Source organism: Nyctereutes procyonoides, unplaced genomic scaffold (assembly GCF_905146905.1).
Source record: "Nyctereutes procyonoides isolate TBG_1078 unplaced genomic scaffold, NYPRO_anot_genome, whole genome shotgun sequence".
NCBI lineage: Eukaryota > Metazoa > Chordata > Mammalia > Carnivora > Canidae > Nyctereutes > Nyctereutes procyonoides.
This window is the reverse complement of record NW_026575133.1, coordinates 37,897,883-37,917,492: the sequence shown is the minus strand read 5'-3', so window position 1 is coordinate 37,917,492 and position 19,610 is coordinate 37,897,883. Positions and strand designations below refer to the sequence as shown.

Genomic DNA, 19,610 nt, shown 5'->3' with positions numbered 1-19,610 from the left:
GGAACATAAAAAAATATTGAATAACAGTTGGTAGAACGGTTTCCTAGGAAACAAATGACTGCAATCTCAGGAGATTTGAGGCGATGGCATTGATTGAAAGCAAGAAATCCACCTAAAAGAAAAAAATTTCTTTTAAAATTCCAAATCCCTTACCTTGTTTTTTTCCTTTGTCTCTTTCTTTTCCTTTTCTTTTTTAGGTTTCTTGGGTTTCTTTGCCTTCTTCTTCTTTTTCTTTTTGTTTTTCTCCTCCTCTTCTTGGGTTGCAATAATATCTTCAGTGACCTGGCAAGAAATACAAAATCAACTTCTCACTTTCATGGAGCCCTATCAAGATGAGGACTCCTTTTCTGTCTGGAGGACGCATTTGTGCTGACCTGTCCTTGCTCCCTCCCTGCCCTGCTCTGGGTCTGAGGCCGACCCTTCTGGGGACATCACCGCCTGCCACCTGCCTCTGGTTGGATTCAACAGTGAAGCCACAGTCAGATCTCGGGGTGGGGGCAGATGATGGGGAGGCTGAGGGAGGTTGGACATTTCTGAACCCAGCCCCCTCTACCCCCCAATTCAGACCTGCTCTGGTCCCCAGGGCTCTTATGAATGTAAACATGAGGGAGGTCGTGGCTTCCTCGGTGTCTCTGCCGCAGCCTGTGTGCCAGGCCTGCCCACACCTCTTCCCCAGATGAGCTGAGGACACCTTGTGATTCCTGCCTGGACTCTGCGTGACAGTTGATCTTACAGTAACTTTGCTTTCCCGTAAATGATCATGCATCTCTTCTCAGGGTTGCTTCCTTTCACCTGTGATTAAATCTGTATGTCCTGCAGTGACAAAATCCCACTTATGCTCCCCAAATTTTAAATATTTCTTAAGAAATGCCTGGTTCATATCGGATCAGCATCACTGGAGAATTAGTAAAACCATATAATGAAAACCATATAATGAAAAACCATACGATCTGTTCTGTACAAGGATGTTTGCTGAGCTCCCATTGGCTGTGGTGGGGAGCCACGACTTCTGGGAGATATGAGGGTGACGGTGATGGGACCCATTTCTTGTTAGACCCCGGGGCTCTGCCCATCACCGGTCATGTGACCAAGACAAGTAGCATAACATTTCTGGGTTCTAGTTTCCTAGTTTCATTTCCTAAAATCAAGTCAGTGCTTCCATCGATTGGACTTACAGTAAGCCCAGCACGGTACTAAAGATGAACTCATCTACTGCTAAATGCGGCCTATGGATGGGAGCTGTTACCAGCCCGTTTTATCGATAAGAGAAGGGGGCACAGAGACATCAGCCATGTGGCCCAGGACACAACTGGCCAGTGCTGAACTGGGATTCGAACAGGTGCTAGCCAGGATGACCTTCACAACGGAGAAAGAAAAGACGCAAGATGCGGAATGACACAGGTAAATTTATCCTATCGTACAAGATGCATAGAGTTAAATAGAAAAATTACCCTCTACGGTTTCAGGATACATATGTAGTCAAAGAACAAAGAAATATGAAGGAATGACAAACACCAAATTCAGTACAGTGGTAATCTCTGGAGAGCAGGGTATGCAATGAAACAAAAGGGCTAGTATCCTTTCACCTTTACTGCGTCGTACTAACCACCCTCCTGGGGTCAAGTCTACTTGTTACGGCTTATTAGTGATTTACTACCGCGCAGACGTTTATTTTCTAGTTTTACATTTTTTTATATTTATACCTATGTTGTTCTTAGGAGCTTAGTTCACACTTTAAAAAATATAAAAGATAGCTTTACTGTGAACAAGAGCAGGATATTCTGGTCCCATCTGGGCTTAAAAACAACACTCTAGTCATTAGTCATGTGTCTCCTTTCCACTGTCCAGAGGCCAACCCATTCCAAGGCTCCAGTGAAGCTCTCGGTGGGGTGAGGCACAGAGAGGGTGCTGGCGAGGGTAAGAGGTGACGTATGTGTTGCGCACATTATTTGGTAATAAAAAGCGTGTCTTTAGATGGAATTAAAAGTCCCTTGTTCAAGTGGCAGTGTTTTCCTTGGGAATCAAGCTCAGTTCAACTCAGAACCAAACTGGGGCTACTCAGGACTTTTATGTTTGGAGCATGTAGGGAGCATGAACATTTTTTTTTTTTTGCCTTTTGGATGTTTGGAAGCTTTCAGAAAAATGTACAGACGATTTTTAAAAAATGACCTGATGTATAAAATGTGAGCAGCTACACACACACAAAAAAGGAATCCTCATTTGTGGCACAATTCAGCATATCTTTTAAAGCCTTCTCCATTGTACTACTTATTTCCTCTATATCCTGACTTAGTTTACTAAGACTTTGATAAATATATTCACCTGATCCACAAATTCAAAACTTACAAAAGAGCGTGTCGTGAAATGTTCTGCTCCCATGCTGTGAGCCCACCAGCAAGATCTGCTTTCTAAAGCAGCCTCAATACCTTGGAGGTGCTTCCAGAGACATTTAATATAGTTATATGCAAATATATGTGTACACACATGCACACACTCTCCCACTCTCCGATGTGTTATGTTTGTCAATCACACACTTGAAGATAGTGTGTGGAGTTTGTCTCTCTTTTTTTTTTTAGGCCAGTGTTGAATTTGTTTTGCTCTTGATTTTCAACTCTAGCAAAATCTTCCAAAGCACACGAATATGTGCACATATATACATACAAATACATGATGTAACCATCGATTGGTCATTTTATACCCATGTCAGTGTATCGTACACATTGTCCTTGTTGTGTATTTTCCTCTTAACAATGTCCCTGGCCACTTGTCATAGCAGTACCTAAAGGGCTTCCTTGTTCTGTTTTTACGGGTGTCCCGTAGATTATCTGGCCATTCTCCTACCAGTGGAATTAGGTTGTTTCCAATCGTCTGCTGTTACTAATCATGCTGCACAAAGAAATGCATGCAGAAATCATTTTGCAGGTATGTGAGCATATCTGCAGGATAAATTCCTAAGAGGAGAACTGCTGGACCAAGGGTATGTGCAGCTGTAATACTGTCAAACTGCCTCCACTGGGCTGTGCCAGTTTACACTTTCACCAGCCATGCAGGCGAGTGCTTGTTTCCCCATATGCTCTGACACAGGGTGACACAGTGTGTGATGTTTGCCAACGGAACGGCTGAAGAAATGGTATGTCACTGTGGTTGTTTTAGTTCTTTTTCTTTTTTTAGATGCCAGTGCTGAATTTACTTTGCTCATGCTCTTCAGCTATAGCAAAACCGCCCAAAGTGAGAAGTGCACTATATTGCCCTATTAAACCAGCCACCATATTTTCAGTAAACTGTGGGGGCTGAAGGCCAAATCCGGCCCACCACATCTCTTCTTTTATAATGATTTATTATAATTTTATTGTGGCATATTTTACATTTTATACATTCAACCCATTCCAAGAGTACGATTCAATCATTTTTAGTACATTTTCTGCATTGCGCAACCATCACCATATATCAGTTTTAGAACATTCCCAGCACCCCAGTGTGACCCGTCGTGTCCACTATCTGTCCCTTTCCTCATCCTTCACGCCTGGCCAGGCCACGGCTAATCTCCTCCCTCCCTCTATTCGCTTTGTCTGGACGTTTCCTGTAAATGGAATCATATAATGTGTGGTCTCTCATGTTTGATTCCTTTCCCTTTGCATCATGGTTTGAGTCTACCCACGTTGTAGCGTATCTCAATTGGTGTTTCCTTTTTTATTGCCAAATAATATTCCATTGTCTAGATGCACCATATCTGCCTATCCAGTGACTGGTTGATGGATGGATATTTATTCTGTTCCAATTTTTTGGCTATTACGAGTAATGCTCCTATATTCGTGTACAAACTCTTTTGGGTGGACATGTTTTCACTTCTCTTGGATAGAGACGCAGGCTGCTGGCTCATTTGGTATGTTTATATTTAACTTTAAAGAAATGGACAAGCCTTTCCCAAAGTGGCTGCGCCATTTTGCATTCCTACCAGCACCACGGGAGAGTTCCCCTTCCTCTACACCCACAATATTTTTTACTGCCTATCTTCTTGATTATGGCCATCCTAGTGGGAATGAAATGGTCTCACAGTAGTTTTATCTCCCGAAAGACTAATGATGCCAAGCATCTTTTCATGTGCTAATTAGCTCTCCTTTGTGAATTGTCTATTTAAGTCTTTGGCCCATTTTTTGATTGTCTTCTTATTCAGATGCAAGAGTTCTTTGTTTATCCTGGATACAAATCTCTTATCAGGTATTACCCCAGTCTGTTTTTGTCTTTGCATTTTCTTGATGGTATTTTTTGAAGTGCAAGTTTTGAATTTTGATGAGGTTCAATTTATCAATTTTGTCCGTCAGTATAGTTTTAATTTGCATTTCTATGTGTGGGGTTGATCATCTTTTTATATGTCGAACATCTTTTATTATGTTTCAAACCCATTTACATTTTCTTTTTTGAGAGATGTCTGTTCATATCCTTTGGCTTTTTAAAAATATTGGGTTATTGATCTTTTTTTTAATAAATTAATTTTTATTGGTGTTCAATTTACCAACATACAGAATAACACCCAGTGCTCATCCCGTCAAGTGTCCCCCTCCGTGCCCGTCACCCATTCACCCCCACCCTCTTTTTTTTTTTTAAATAGAGCTGTAGGAGCTCTTTATATATGAGAAAAATAATCTCATGTCTGCGGTGCTTATTACAAGTAATTATCCTACTGTGTCATCTGTCATTTGACTTCACTTGGGGTCGGTTTGCCATGCAGGTTAGAAAATTTTTGTGTGTGCCATTTAAAATTTCATTTTGCACCTCTTATGAGCCCTGGGTTGTGCAACAGACGTAGAAATGTCTTCCCACTCTGAGGCTAGAGCATTTCTTCCTTGGCTTCTTCTAGGTTTTTTTTTTTGTTGTTGTTTGTTTGTTTGTTTTGTTTTGTTTGGCATTTAAATCTTTGATCTATCCAGAATCATCCTGGGGTGAGGTATAAAGAAATAGAGATTTACTTTTCTTCTTCTTTTTTCAGATGACAATGTGGTTATTCTACACATTCCCCTTACCAAGAAAGGTAAGATGCCATCTTTACTATGTACTAAATTGACATATGCATTTGGGTACATTTCTTGATTTTCTTTTCTTTTCCACTGATCTGTCTTTATAGTGATTTGTCTGTGCCAATGGGTTTTTTTTTTTTCCAATGGGTTCTTAATAGCATGGTTCAATACTTGGCAGGGCTAGTTCTTCTTCATTACATGTGTTTTCAGAATTTTACTGGTTGTTCTTGTGTATTTGCTTTCACCTGAAGTTTAGAATCAGGTTGGTCACCTTCCGTGTGGCCTGCCTCCACCCCCAACATAATGCCTTTGGTATTTTTGTTTGGATCATATCACACGTGCATTTGATGTTTGGGAGATGTGATGTATTTACGAGATGTGTGTGGAGTATTCCTACCTAAGAATACAGTATGCTTTTCCTTCTTTCCATTTGCATCCCTCACATTTTTTTAAACTTTTCCTCACAGAGAACACACATTTATTATTATGTTTGTTCCTGGATGCTTTATCTTTGTATTGTTGTTGCTGTTGTAAATGGACCATTTTGCTGTATTTTCTATCTAGCTGTTGTTTGCACACATAAAAGCTTTTGCTCTCTGTAACTTACTCCCCATCTTCCTTCTCACACTCTTTAGTTTTCAGTTTATTCTCTTTGCTTTTCTAGGTGTAGAGTGTACCTATAAAAAGTGATCATTTTGCTTCCTCTGTTCCAATTTCTGTATCTCTATGTTCTTGCTCGTGTCCAACAGCGTTCAGTGGATCCCAGGGGAGAGCGGTTACAATGGCCATCCTTGTATATTTCATGACCTTGGTGGAATGGTTTCTAGCAAATTTCATTAAGCATAATATTAGATCTTGAACTAAGAAATACCTTGTCATGTTAAACAACTATTCCTATCTTCTAATTTTTTCGTTTCAGTTTTTAAAATCAAGAATGGATGCTGAATTCGTGAAATGCCCCACCAGCATCCACAGGGATGAACTTATGTTTTTCTTTTTTGGATCATTTTACAGGAAGCAGTGTATTCACAGACTTCTTCAACCCTAGACATTCTTGCATTCTGGAATAAATGCCATTTGACTGCAGTGTTTTGCTAATTTAGTGTGCTGCTGGTTTTGGTCTGCTAATATTTCAGTTTGAATTTTTGCATTAATACTTGTAAGGAAGACTAATCTGTGATTTTATTTGTATTTGGTCTTCTTTTGGAGTATTGGTATCTACATGATTATGCTCACTTTGTAAAAGGTGTTTGTATTGCTTGCTTTTTAGAAACATAAAGTTGAGTATTTATGTACCTGCCATAATGGTCATGCTTGGTCTGTCTCTTCATCCTCCTGCTCCCACTAGTAACAATTATCATGACTTCCTTTGGGATTTCCATGCCTATTGCTGCAGGTACAGTACACAAGTCAGCTCATCTAAATCACAGACCCAGCGTGTGGGGGGACTGGTTCATCACTGCTATGCTGTTCGTACTCTTCAATCACCTGTCTTTACAAGTCATGCTGCTTTGTGGCCTTCTTTGTTTTATTTTAAGTATTAGCCGGACATCTTCATCTTCTTTTGTTTTTAGTAAATTAACCTTACTTTTGAATGTTTCTTGTGCACAATTCAGAAATTGCACCAACACTCTCAATTCTGTAATCATTACCTTTTCTAAACTAACACGGAATGCATTCGGTTTCTGGTCCTGGGCTTTCAAGACACAACTTGTGTCTGACAATTTAGCTGCAGGGACAAGACCTAACCATGTAAAAAAGAGAAATAACATCGAGTTGAAATGACAGTCACTCAGGAGAGGGCTTGATGAACTACCAAATGGTAGGGTGGACAGTACATGGTCACTGAGTTCTGAGGAGGACAGCAGTCTGCCAGAGGGTGGAGTGGGGGCTGAGGAGCTGACATCAGCTTCTGACAGGGGGCTGGGGAAAGAGCACGTCCCTCTAATCCTGACGGCTCACTCAGGGGAGCATGGGCTTGTGGGGGGTCAGGAGGCTGACCGTGGGGTCAGCAGTGCTGAGATGGAGAGACCCTGACTTGCAGCAGAGCTTTTACTGCTGTGTAGTGCTTCATGCTCCTTAACTAGTTCCCTCCTCGTGAGCAGTAGCCTGCTTTCTTTGTCAATGTGATGAACGGGGCAGCCACCAACAGCTGTTTCAATCATCTACGGCAGGGGGTCGGTGAGCAAGTCATATTGCATGGGCCGAATCTGGCCTGCTGCCCAGTTTGTAAATAAAGTTTTATTGGAACACAGCCATGCTCATTCATTACCTACTGTCTGTGTCTACACTCATGCTAGAATGAGTAGTTCATGCAGAGCTGATAGTTATGGCAGAGAACGTATGTTTCACAGCCTCACAAATTTACTATTTGGCCCTTTATGGAAAAAGTTTGTTGTCTCTAGTCTATGGCCACATGTCTTATTTTCTTAGTATAAATTCCTTAAATAGCATTTATGGATAAAGTAATATACACATTTAATATTTACTTGGTTTATGTCCCTCAAAAAGGTCACACTAATTTATATATTTATGCATCCAGCCACAATGTAGGAGAATGACTTCTCTCCCCATGCTCAGCAACTCTAGTGATTACCAGGATTTAAAATTTTTACCAATCCTATAGATGAAAAGAGCTATAGGAACACTATTTTATATTTAAAAAATTTAAAAAGATTTATTTATTTATTCAGAGAGAGAGAGAGAGAGACAGGCAGAGGGAGAAGTAGGCTCCATGCAGGAGGCCCAATGTGGGACTCGATCCCAGGACTCCAGGATCATACCCCGGGCTGCAGGTGGCACTAAACCACTGCACACCAGGGCTGCCCTTTTTTTTTTTTAAGATTTATTTATTTATTTATTTATTGAGAGAGAGAGAGAGAGAGATTTAAGTTTTTTGCTAGTGAGTTTAAAGGTTTTAAAAATTAAGGTAACATTTTTTTGCCTCCTTTTCTACTGAGGTGTTCAGATTTTTCTTAATATTTCCTAAGAACCCTTTATATATGAAAGATAGCTATCATCGCATATGTTGCAAATATTTTCTCCAGTTCTCACATGATTTTAATTCCAATTATGATATTTTTGTTTTTCAGTTTTATGTAGTCCAGTATATCAGCTGGAGTTTATTAGCATGAATTTCATGCTAATTTTAATAGCAATGCTTCTAGTGCTCTGCTGTTGAGCACGATGCAAGTTTTCTCTTGGTTTCTGTGATAAATACTCTGTTGTCACATCTCTCTCAAAGGTAAGACAGGAGAAAGCATGAATTAATTTTGAAGTAAATTTAAAAATACATAATTGATGAGACATCAAAATATCTCCATGCAAATATTTGCAGGAGAATCACCCAAACCTACCAACACTAGGAACCCATCGGGTGTACAGTTAGAGAAACGGGATTACAGTGTATTCATGTTTTATTTCTCCAGCATCTCCGTACCTGTTGCGGAGTCTTGTTGGAAAAGATAATTGCTGACCCTCCTTCTTCCACGTTAGGGTACTCAGGAAACATGCCAGTTAAGTTCCTGAGGAAGAAAAGGAGGGAAATTAAGTAGGAATGGACTCTGTCCTCAGAGTCCCACTGGCTGGCTCTGCCCATGGTCACCGAGATGGGCGAGGGCGGTGAGGGGGAGGCTCCCTGCCCCTTGCGGCCGGACACCCTGCCTCGAAGGAGCAGCAGGACCCGGTCACATTCCTAGAGGTTTTCTTCCTCCAGGCCATTGTGACTCGGAGACAGACACCCCTCTCTCTAGAACAGATTGTTCCCTTTCCTCCCACCCCCTTTTCTTTTTAAATTATTGAGGTACTCTGTGCCTGAGTTAGGAATGAAGACAGAAGCACAAATCATTTCTTCCTGTTTAAAACTTAAGATAAACACAGGGTTTTGAAACTAAACAGAAGGACAGAATTGTTGGTGAAGACAAATTTAGTAACAGTGCGTGAGATGCACGGGCCCGCTTGAGGTTTCCATAGGGCTGAGGCTCCATTGCCTGTGGGGTCCAGGTAGTAATTTGTGCGTTGTGCCACCGTCTAATTTCTACATTTTAAAAAGCAGACTTCGCAATTTAATATTGAGGAATTTCAGGAGGGATGGGTAGTTAATGATTTCTAAATTCCACGAATCCACCGAAGCCAGAGAATCTAAGGATTAAGATGAGACCACAGTAGTGGTTCTCAAACTTTCAGCCTTTGGAGCCCTTTATGCTCTTGAAAATTTCCAAATACCTCAAAGAGCTTTTGTTTATGTGATTTATAGCTATTGATGTTTACTGTAACAGATATTAAAACCAAGAAATTTCTAACGTACACATTTTAACTTCACTTAAAGATAACAATAATAAGCTCATTATGTGTTCACATAAATAACATTTTTAGCATATTTTCCAAAACCAAAAAAAAAAAAAAAGAGTAGTGAGAGAGCGTTCCTGTTCTGCATCTTTGAAGTCTTTTTAACGTCTGGCTTGATGGAAGTTAGCTGCACGTTCATATGTGCTTCTGTATTCATTCTGCTGCAATATGCTGTTTTGGTTGAAGTTTGGGAAGAAAATCTGTCCTCACATTTGGCACATTTCATCATATCAAAATCACATTCATTAATAACTCCCCTGCTCTCAAAACCGAAAGTCTAAGTGATGAGAAGCTCTCAGGCTCACAGAGGTGATTACAAGATTTCTAAAACTTTAATTTTTGCTATGTCGGAGCTTTTCTTTCAGGCTCATTTGGTTCATTTTTGCGAAAACATTTCTCAAAAACATTATTTTTTTTGTCAGTCATTTTCCCTACGGAAAGTGGCTAGGTCAGCCGAAAGCAGACGACCTCACAGGTGCGCTTCCTCACGGCCATCGGACTTCGGGGTGCAGCCCGAGGCTTTCAGGTGCACTTCCAGTTACGTCACATAGAATACTACAAAGCTGTGTGGTCAAGGGTCAAGTGTTAATACAATTATATTTCACAGTGTCCTCAAGGATATTGTTAAATGAAACTTTTTGCTAAAGGCAGATGATAGTGAAGACCACAAGGATTCTGAATTGGGGCCACTGCTTCATGCCGAGGAGCCAGCAGGCCCCGCCTGTGGGGTTTCCTGTGGCTCGTTCGGTAGGAACATGACATAGGTCCCCAGTTTTGTCTTGAAGGGAACTGAACACAATGGGGCACGTGTGGACAAATGCAGGGACAAGGACGCTGGAGGTGACCTCACACTAAGTGTGCCCTTCTGTCAATGGAGCTACCATCATTGTAGCTACGGTGGCCACATGCACTCATTTACCCATCTGTCTGTCCGTCCATCCATCCATCCGTCCATCCATCCATCCATCCATCCAATCAACAAACACCTGATTAGTACCAACTAGAGTCTGGATGCAGTGATGTTAGAGAGTGATCTGAAGACTAAAACGTGAGCCCTTGGCCCGATGCCTCACCTTCCACAGTCACACGGCTGGTACATATAGCTGACCTCAGACACTGCTTGTCCACAAGACTCAAATCTCAACTCTTATTAAATTGCCTGACCACAGTCTGTCTGGTTTTGTGCCTCACTTGGCCTTGACAGGTCTTGGATAAAAACTATGAACACATTGGGACTAAAAGCGCGAGCATTCTCTCTTCTGTGCACCCACCCATTCCCCTGACGGCCCCTTTACAGGCAGCTCCACTGTCTAATTTTATTTCTACGCTTTGAAGCTTGATTGTTTTTGAGGAAGCAGAACAAACCTAGAAACTTATATAAACTAAAAACTGAAAGGATTTACCTGTGCCATTTCTAAAGTGGAATTCTTAATTATATTACACATCAATCGTCATAGTAAGATTTAATATTACATGATTCGTAGTACTTTTTTGCGAAAATAGCATTAACTATATTTATTTTTAACAGATAAAAGAACATGTTTAGTTTTTTTTTTTTGGTCACATTAGGTTAAGTAATTCATGATAATCTGAAATTGGATGTCTTGACCCTGAAGAATGCAACAACTGTTGCGTGTAAAAGATTTATTTTAAAATTTACATCTTGAAATGATAGTGTAGCCTGATAGGCTTGTCTCACCTTCATGTGCACTTATTGTGTGTGCATAGTGTGTGTTTGCACGTCTTTGCATTGTGTGTGTCTGTGCATGTGTGTGCATGCACATTGCGTGTGTGCATTGCATGTACACACATAACCACATAATGCACATACATGCACACCAATACACTGCACACACAGTATGCACACACAAATGCAAGTATACACACATATATGCACACACATGCACCATGCACGCACACACGCGTGCACACACATACACACTTCCTTGTGCTCACACCACCGCATGTTCTCCCTCCCTTGGCAAGGAGTCCTCTGTCCCCACAGCAGTCGGTTCCCTGCTTTGGGATATTCCGGATGCGCCCTGGGTTTGCACTGATTGGGGTTCTCCTCTTATTCCTGTCCGTGACTTAGTCACCTAGCGCACACTGAGACAAAACACGTTTTGAATTTTACGTTATGTTTCCCTGGCTGCTGGGTTTCAGCCTCACATTTTCAGTTGTGTGCTATGGTACAGATGGGGCCAGGGCCTCCTTCTCCCATGTCAGGGTGCCAGAGCTGGGACACAGCTGATCTCTCCTGCTGCACATCATAAGGAAGCTGTGAGGTGATGAGGGCTTTGGCACTCTGAGCTCAGCACCCCGTGAGCTGTAAAACCTCAGACTTGGGGCGAGGGGAGAGGATGTTTTTTGGCTCCCATCATGTTCCTGACAGAAATAGCTGGGCGCTGACAGCATCAGCTGCAGGTGACAGTCCGTCTGGGGACTTCCGAGGGAGTGACTGAGGACCTCCAATGACATGGTGTCAGGAAAGATTACAAGTGGAAACAACGTATCTGGTTTCTGTTGGACGCCGCTCCCCGCATGGGCACTTCATTCCTATCTTTGCCTTCTCTGCAGTCCCCGGATCACCAGGGGCGGAGGCCATCCTTTCACCTGGGCAGACGTGTATGTTCACTACCCACGGTATCTGAACACCAGTGGGGCCCATACAGAAAACCCACTGCTGTGCTTAGGGCTGACTCATGGTGTGAACATTGCCATTATTCAAACAACTGGAATTGCAAAATGATGGGCTCTTGGCCTGGAAAGTTCTCCTACCCACCCCTCTCCAAGATCTGCAACCGGTTGTCTGAATGTGTCCTAGGGGAGGGGAGTGGGGCACAGCCATCAGGTAGAGATGGCTGGTCTCCTCTGTCACTGGTGGAAGGGACTCCCTGCTCTCCATGATGGGCTAGCCTGGTCCTGACCCCCTGGACCTTAGAATGTGGCCTTATTTGGAAACAGGGCCATTGCAGATAGCATTAGTTGAGAAGAGGTCATACTGGATGGAGAGAGTTGGTGTGAATCCAATATGACTGGTGTCCTTATAAAAGGGGGTAATTAGGACCCCAGAGTAGACATGCACAGGGGGAGGACCATGTGAGGACAGAGGGAGGACCGTGTGAAGACACAGGGAGAAGATGGCCAACCACACGCCAAGGAGAGAGGCCTGGAACAGCCTACCTCACAGTCGGCGCATGGAAGCAACTGGATCAACATCACAGCAGTGGTCTTGAACTTGGAGCCCCAGACAGTGAGGGAGTGAATTCTCGTTGTTTCCGCTGCCCCGGTCATGGTACTTGTTACAGTTGCCCTTGGAAGCTAATCCATGAGTTTGGCGATGAATTCGCTGCTGCTAACTTCCCCTGATGCTCTATCACTCCATTCTGGTCTCTGTGGATCTTTCAGATGGCCGAGTCCTCTTTTCTGGAAGGTTCTCTTCCTTGGCTTCCTTTCTTCTTGCCTTTCTCGCTGACCCTCCATTTTTTAGGGCCCCTTCCTCTGCCTCACACAGAAGGAGCTCAGACTGCATGGTCTGTAATCGGTATTTGAGCTCTCCACTGTCCCTTCCTTCTGAAATGAAGGGCTAATTGGATTCCCTCTGTGCTCTCCTGTCCCCGCTGACCACCTGCTTAGCCTTCTGGGCCAGGTCCTCCTCGTCTCCCCTACCTGAAGGTGCCGGGGGACCCAGGCCTCCATTCTTAGGCTCTTTTCCGTGCACAGCCATCAGGGTCTCATCCAGTTTCATGGTTTCAAACCTCACCGCATGCTTCACCTCTCCCAACACCTCGTCTCCTGCTCATCCGTCCCCTGGAACTGCAGGCCTCCATTCAACTGCCTGCCCAGGATCCCCCTGCAAAGTGCAGTGAGTTCTTCATGCTCAGAGAGCCCAAACTCAGCCCTCATTCTCACCTTGCCCCCCAAACCTCTTCTTGGTCTTGTATTTCCCCATTTCAGAAAATGTGAACTGTTCTTCTAGTGACTCCAAGGGTGAAAACCTAGAATCTTGCTCTTGTGCTCTCCTCTTTCATACCTCGTCCATCCACCAACCCTGCTGGCTCTACCTTCTGACCACACCTGTGGTCTGACTGCCTGTCATTGCCTGTGCTGGTCCCAGCCACCACCATCTCCACTTGCCTTACTATGAGGAACTGGTCTCCCTGCAGCCCACTGCTCCTGTTCTGACTACACTCCTCACAGCAGCCAGGGCGATCCTTTCAAAACTGAAGCCATAACATGCCGGTCTCCACTCAAAGTCAGCCATCTCCTGCACTCAGAGAAAAACCAACGTCTATGTGGTGTCTGTACAGGTTAACTTTATGTCCCTGCTTACAGGCTTGGTTCATAGGCAATTAATAACGGCACCCCTTTCATTCTTAAGAGGCCTGGTTTGGACACTAAATTACATGGTTCCTCCACTTGCAGTGGCCTTAGAAACGCCCCTCTGCACCTCCCTGGCTCAGCCCCACCACCTTCCTTCTGCTCTCCTACTCCCAGCTGCTCCTTGGTCTGCCTGGATTGTCCTTCCTCAGAGACATGCTCATCCAAGGAGATAACACACACACTCAAATGTCATTGTATCAGAGAGTTCTTCCCTGACTATCTTGTATAAAAGAGAATTTTTGGCCAAAGAAAACCTGTTTCCTCCTATCTGACAGCCAAAGGCCTAGCTGAGGTAGGTGTATCTGGGGTGGAGAAGAACAAGGATGTTTTTGGAAAATTACTTTAGTTTCTCTTTGCAGTTTGGAAAACCCTTAAATAGATGCCAGGATCTTCTCTACTTAAATTTTAACACAACAATCTCTGCAAAACTGTTGTGTTAAATATGTGGTCTCTGTGCATAATTATTGAAGTCACAGCTTTCCCTCAATTATACTTGGAATCTTGAGTCCAGAGACATCGGGTTATCTTTGAACTTTCATCATTTTGCTGATTGGCCAGGTGAATGCACAGCTTGTGCTACGATGCCTATTCTTGGATGCTCCCCCCCAACTGCTGCCACCCCAACTTCCATTTGTCCTCCAATCACTGCAACAGGGAAGGCCAGAGCAGGTGTTTCAGTGTGGCACCTAACGGAGCACAGGATGCAGGTAATGGAACTCATCACATGGCTGCATGAAAGATCACCTGAACCACGCAGGCGAGGCCTCTCTCCTCTCACCCAAGTCCACAGAACAAAACGGAAAAGTAGAGGCAAGAAAGGGGAAAACTGTCCTAGAACACAAAGCTTGAGAAGCAGGTAGGAGCTTGAGATGAATGGATTTGTCAGATATTTCTGAGTCTTAGCATTTAGTCACCCACAAACAAACGCCGGCACATCCCATCGTGGTCACGTTTGCTTTAAAGCAAGAATTCAGCTTTGTGGAACAAAATTTCACTTGTCTTAAGTCCAAGTTCCAAAAGATAGGCTTTATTTGAGGTTATTCATGTAACCCTTTCTCTAAAAATATTTAGAAAGATGTAGGAACGCTGTGCGATATATATCAAACTCTAGAGGCTGTTCAATAGTTCTCAAAAATAAACGACACTTCCGTATCACTGAGTCTTATCATTCCTGGAATATTACCAAAGAAGGAAGCCGAGGAGCCACTGAGTCTGCATCCCTGCCAGAGAACTAATCTTCTAGGTGATGATATGTTCTAGCCGTGCCAGGGTTGGATAGCTGTGGTGGTCTGACATTCCTTCCAGTCTCTTCTAACAATCCTGTTGCACCGTCAGAGATATTTAGGGTGACAGTCTACAACCTTTTGGCCCCTAAGCGAGGTCTGCACCCATAACACCTGCTCTCCTCTGAGCTTCCATTATGGGCTTCACATGAGTAAAGCGACCCCACTGTTTGGTCCTAATCGGTGCTCACTTGATTGGCCCCCACCCGCATCCAAATCCTTGGTCCATGATCCCACTTCCAATCCCTGTCCCCGGCCGTCCAGGTACAGCAGGTGCTCTGAGCTTCTCTTAGCCTAAGAGAGGAGCTCCTGCCTGAAGCACAGGGGACCCGAGGCCCCATTCTGCCCCGAGGCCAGTGGCCACTCCTGCCCACTCTCCAGCTCCACGGGGCAAGTGGAAGTATCCCAGCCCTGTATCTGGCAGGGTGACAAGGCCATTTCCTTATTGTGCCTGAGATTTGCTTCCACCAGGGCTCCACGGTCAGGAGGCGGAGGCTGGAACTGGGGCAGAGAAATTGCCTCCACACCTGGGACCTTGTGGAGCCCACCTGGCCTGTCTGGAGCTGCCATGCACTGCGAGGAGCCCAGGTCACACGTCTCGGGTGTCTCCTGCAACCTGCAGCAGCCCGTTCTGGGAGGTCAGCTGCCCCACGCGGGCTGCCCACGTCGCCTTAGCTTCAGTGGGAGGGATTACAATTGGGCATACCCACCACCCGCCGCGGGCCACCGCCTCTGCTCTGGGGGACACGGGGTGGTGGCAGCCCTGGTCCCTTTCCGAAAGAAGAGAATTCACACTCAAACGTGCCATGCTGTTCCGATCTCCTTGTGCAGTCTGCTTCTCCGCACCAGGAAGAGGAAAAGGATCTCTTGTCAGGCCGGAGCCTGGTTTGCTGAGAAAATATGATCACTGAGCCCTTGTCTCAGCTCCCGTTGCAGGACATTTGGGTGCTTTTTCCAGACGTGGAATAGCCGTAGGACGTGCACTGACAGATCTCACAAATACTCTTTTAGATATTTCCTCATGCTAAATTTTATCAGCGAGGTTAGTCCAGGGCATGGGTGGTGCGGCCTTCCTGGATGCCTGCCGGGTCTCCGGAAGATCTCCCGAGGCTGCTGATGGGAGGCCCTGGCCGAGGGGCCGGGAAGGGAGATCCCAGCCCGACTCTGTGGGGCCCGGCGTGCCCGGCGAGCCGCTCACCTGATGCCCCAATGCGTTAGCTCTCTTCCTTCCTTGATGCTTTCACCACATTGCCTTTTGGGGTTTTGACCCGTTTGAGTATAAAAATGGAAGCCAGATGTGAGTTTGAATTTCTTGGGCCACTAATGAGGTGGATGCTCTGCGATGTGCCACGTGCATCTGTGTCTCCTTGTTTCTTGGATCCACTCGTGTCGCAGAAATTCTCATCGCTCACACGCCCGCTGGGTGAGTGCTTACAGAGCACCTTCACGCGTGCCTTTCACAAAGTAATTTCTCATTTCATCCTTACAGACATGCTTCGAGATAAGCATTTCTCTCCATTTGGCAAAGAAGGGAATTTGGAAACGTGGGAGTTCAAGCGACTTATTCCCAAGACAAATGGTTCCTTAAGGCCAGAGCCCAGATTCTGACTTGGACTTGTGCCTGGATGCCCCGGGTGCCCCTGTTCACCACAACCACTTGCTGCGTTTGCACCCACCCTTACACAAAGGATTCCTAACACTTTCGCTGTCACGTGTGCCCTGAACACTTTCCACATGCACACACTGCCTGCCTCAGTGGTTGCACTGTTGGGACGCCTCCCAGAAATGAAAGCAGATGTACTCTGTGGTGCAGTTTGTACGGGCAAAAACTGTAAATAATAAAAAAAAAAACTGCAATAAAACCCTGCAAATAATCACCCTCGGGGGAATGGTTATAGAATCATGGTAAAGCCTCATGGTGGAACTCTGCTCCTGGACCTGACTCCATCTGTTCTTTACCTGTTCGCTGCGGGCACTGCGTAAACGCGCGTATGTATGAGTAAATTCAGCTGTCACAGAGACTAATCTGCTCATAGGACATCAAGGAGAAAGACCAGGCTGGGAAGTGAAGTGACATGCATTATGGAGACAAGAGGGGATAGGGGGAGAGCCTCCCGGGCGTGTTTCTGTCTGCAGGTGCGTGGAGACCCGGCAGCTGAGACCCAGCGAGGTGCAGCTGGGTTCGCTCACAGCGGTGGGAATGGACGGAGGAAGGCCATGGAGCTCTTCTCTGCACGTGTTAGTAGTGCTTTCTTGCCATGACATATGGGAATTATGTTGGCAGTTCAACAAAACAATCAAGTAAAATAAATTACAATAAAAACAAATGTCATATTTGGTTGATTTCCTTTTTTTTTTTTTGTTCTTTTGGTTTCCTTTTATGTCTTATTTCAGGGTTTGATTTTTATACAGACTTCGTAAATTCTACAACAGAATTAGTCCAACGTTCTTTGACAGTATTTTTGTTTCTTTAAGTTAGAACATTGTGACCTGTCTCTAGGAGGATTAAATTCTCCATTCTGCTTTCTACTCCTTGTTGGTCTTAATGATTAAATCAATCTAGTTATCGTAACTATGTTGTTTGTATTCCCATGACTTCTCTTTATTTAATTTATCATACGCTATGAATTTCCATCTGCTCGTCCGGGCCTGGGCCCTCTACTTGGCTCCACTGATCTTATGTTTATGCTTTCATTTGAGTATATTATATTTGCCTTTTTTTTTAAGATTTCATTTATTTATTTATGAGAAATACAGAGAGAGGCAGAGACACAAGCAGAGGGAGAAGCAGGGTCCTCGCAGGAAGCTCAATGTGTGACTCGATTCAGAGACCCCGGGATCACACCCTGCCCGTGTCCTAGCCACGACCCTGACTCTCTCCTCTCAGCCCGACTTCTATTCCGTCAGAAAATACCATTGGCTTTACCTTCAGAATATGCCCCAAACCCACCCACTGCTGAGTCCTCCGTCTTCGCTGCCGCTGGGTCTGGTCTGGGCCACCCTGATCTGGCCTTAGGTCTGGGCCACCTTCAGATCACACCCTGAGCTGAAGGCAGACGCTCAACCACTGAGCCACCCAGGCGTCCCTATTTTTCTTTATAACATACTTGAAAACACACTGCCATTTGCCCTTCTCTGTCTCTGTCGTTTTTCTCTTCTAATGGCTTTAATAATTATGTTTTCAAGTTCAATAAATAAGCCTATTCGGACTCTAATTGGAATAGCCCTCTCTCTATAAATTACCTAGAGCAGATGTGTCCTCTTTCCATTTAACCAGGAACGTGGCATATCTGGCCATTTATTCACGTCTCTTTTTATTCCATTCTGTTAACATTTATAGACTTCTTAAGTTTTTGCATATTTTTCTTCCATCTTTAGTCTAACACTGATTTTTAAAACCTGCATCTTGCCACTTTCTTTAAAATATTTATTCTTATTTCTTTCTCATGTCATCTTACCGAAAACGATTTTTATTAGTGCACAGATGACTATCAGGGGTGAAAGCCATCCATACCACCCTTTCATTTCAAGGGAACACCTTCAGTGTTTCTCCATTTTTTAAAAAATTTATTCATGACAGAGGCAGAAGCAGGCTCCCTGCGGGGAGCCTGATGTGGGACTTGATCCCAGGACCCCATGATCACGCCCTGAGCCGAAGGCAGACACTTAACTGCTGAGCCACCCAGGGGCCCCCAGTGTTTCTTCATTAAGTGCAGGGCTTAAAAAATATTGGATGTTATCACTCATTTGTTTACTCATTCATTCACTGGTTTAGAGCTTATTTATTGAATATCTACTATGTGCCAGACACTGTTCGAGGCACTTGGAAAAAAGCAGTAAGTGGAAGCTGTAAAGGTTTTATTTCTATTCAGCTTGTACTTTGCTATGCCAAGAATTAATCCTTGCCTTTCCGTTTTTAAGTTTTAAAATATGAAGTGGGTGATTTTATGAAATGATTTTCCTGCATGAGTTGAGATGATCATATCGCTTTTATTGGTACACATAACATTGAATTTTCCTACCACTTAACTATTTATGTTTCTGGGAATAAACATTTGTGGTCTGATTTTGAGCCAGTTGGAAATCTAAACATGCTCCCTGAAATAATGACTGAGCCAGAGACAAGAGTCCAAATGCAAACAGGTTAGAGATGGACAAGAAGAAAATCATGACATGTAATTTTATTTACAATTATTTATTTTTAAAGATTTTATTTATTTGTTTGAGGGACAGAAAGAGCATGCACAAGGCGGGAGAGGGAGAGGGAGAAGCAGACTCCCCACTGAACAGGGAGCCTGATACAGGGCTCGGTCCCAGGACCCTGAGATCGTGAACTGAGCCGAAGGCAGACACTTCACTGACTGAGCCACCCAGGTACCCCATGATATGTAATTAAAAAAAAAATCGTCCAGAATAAAGATCCAGCTCCATAATCACATGCTTCTGATTTCCCTTTTCCCAGACCCTGGGGAAGCAGCAAGCAAGTAAGCACACACCTGGGAAGAGTCTGGGAGCTAGAGTTCCTGGGCAGGGGGCTCCTGCAGTCCCTACAGCACCTGCTGTGAGGAGGGAGGGGTCCCTG

The 19,610-nt window shown here is 44.2% G+C and overlaps 1 protein-coding gene across 1 annotated transcript in view; it reads right to left on the bottom strand.

Moving 5' to 3' along the window:
* The window catches only part of IQCA1 (IQ motif containing with AAA domain 1), a 143,926-nt gene that overhangs the window by 72,519 nt on the left and 51,797 nt on the right, over positions 1-19,610 (bottom strand). Inside the window, exons 7-8 of the mRNA XM_055300336.1 lie at positions 8,455-8,539; positions 154-282 (exon numbers count right to left, since the gene is read on the bottom strand). Of these exons, the coding sequence (XP_055156311.1) occupies positions 154-282; positions 8,455-8,539 (214 nt within the window). The remainder of the gene's footprint in view (positions 1-153; positions 283-8,454; positions 8,540-19,610) is intronic.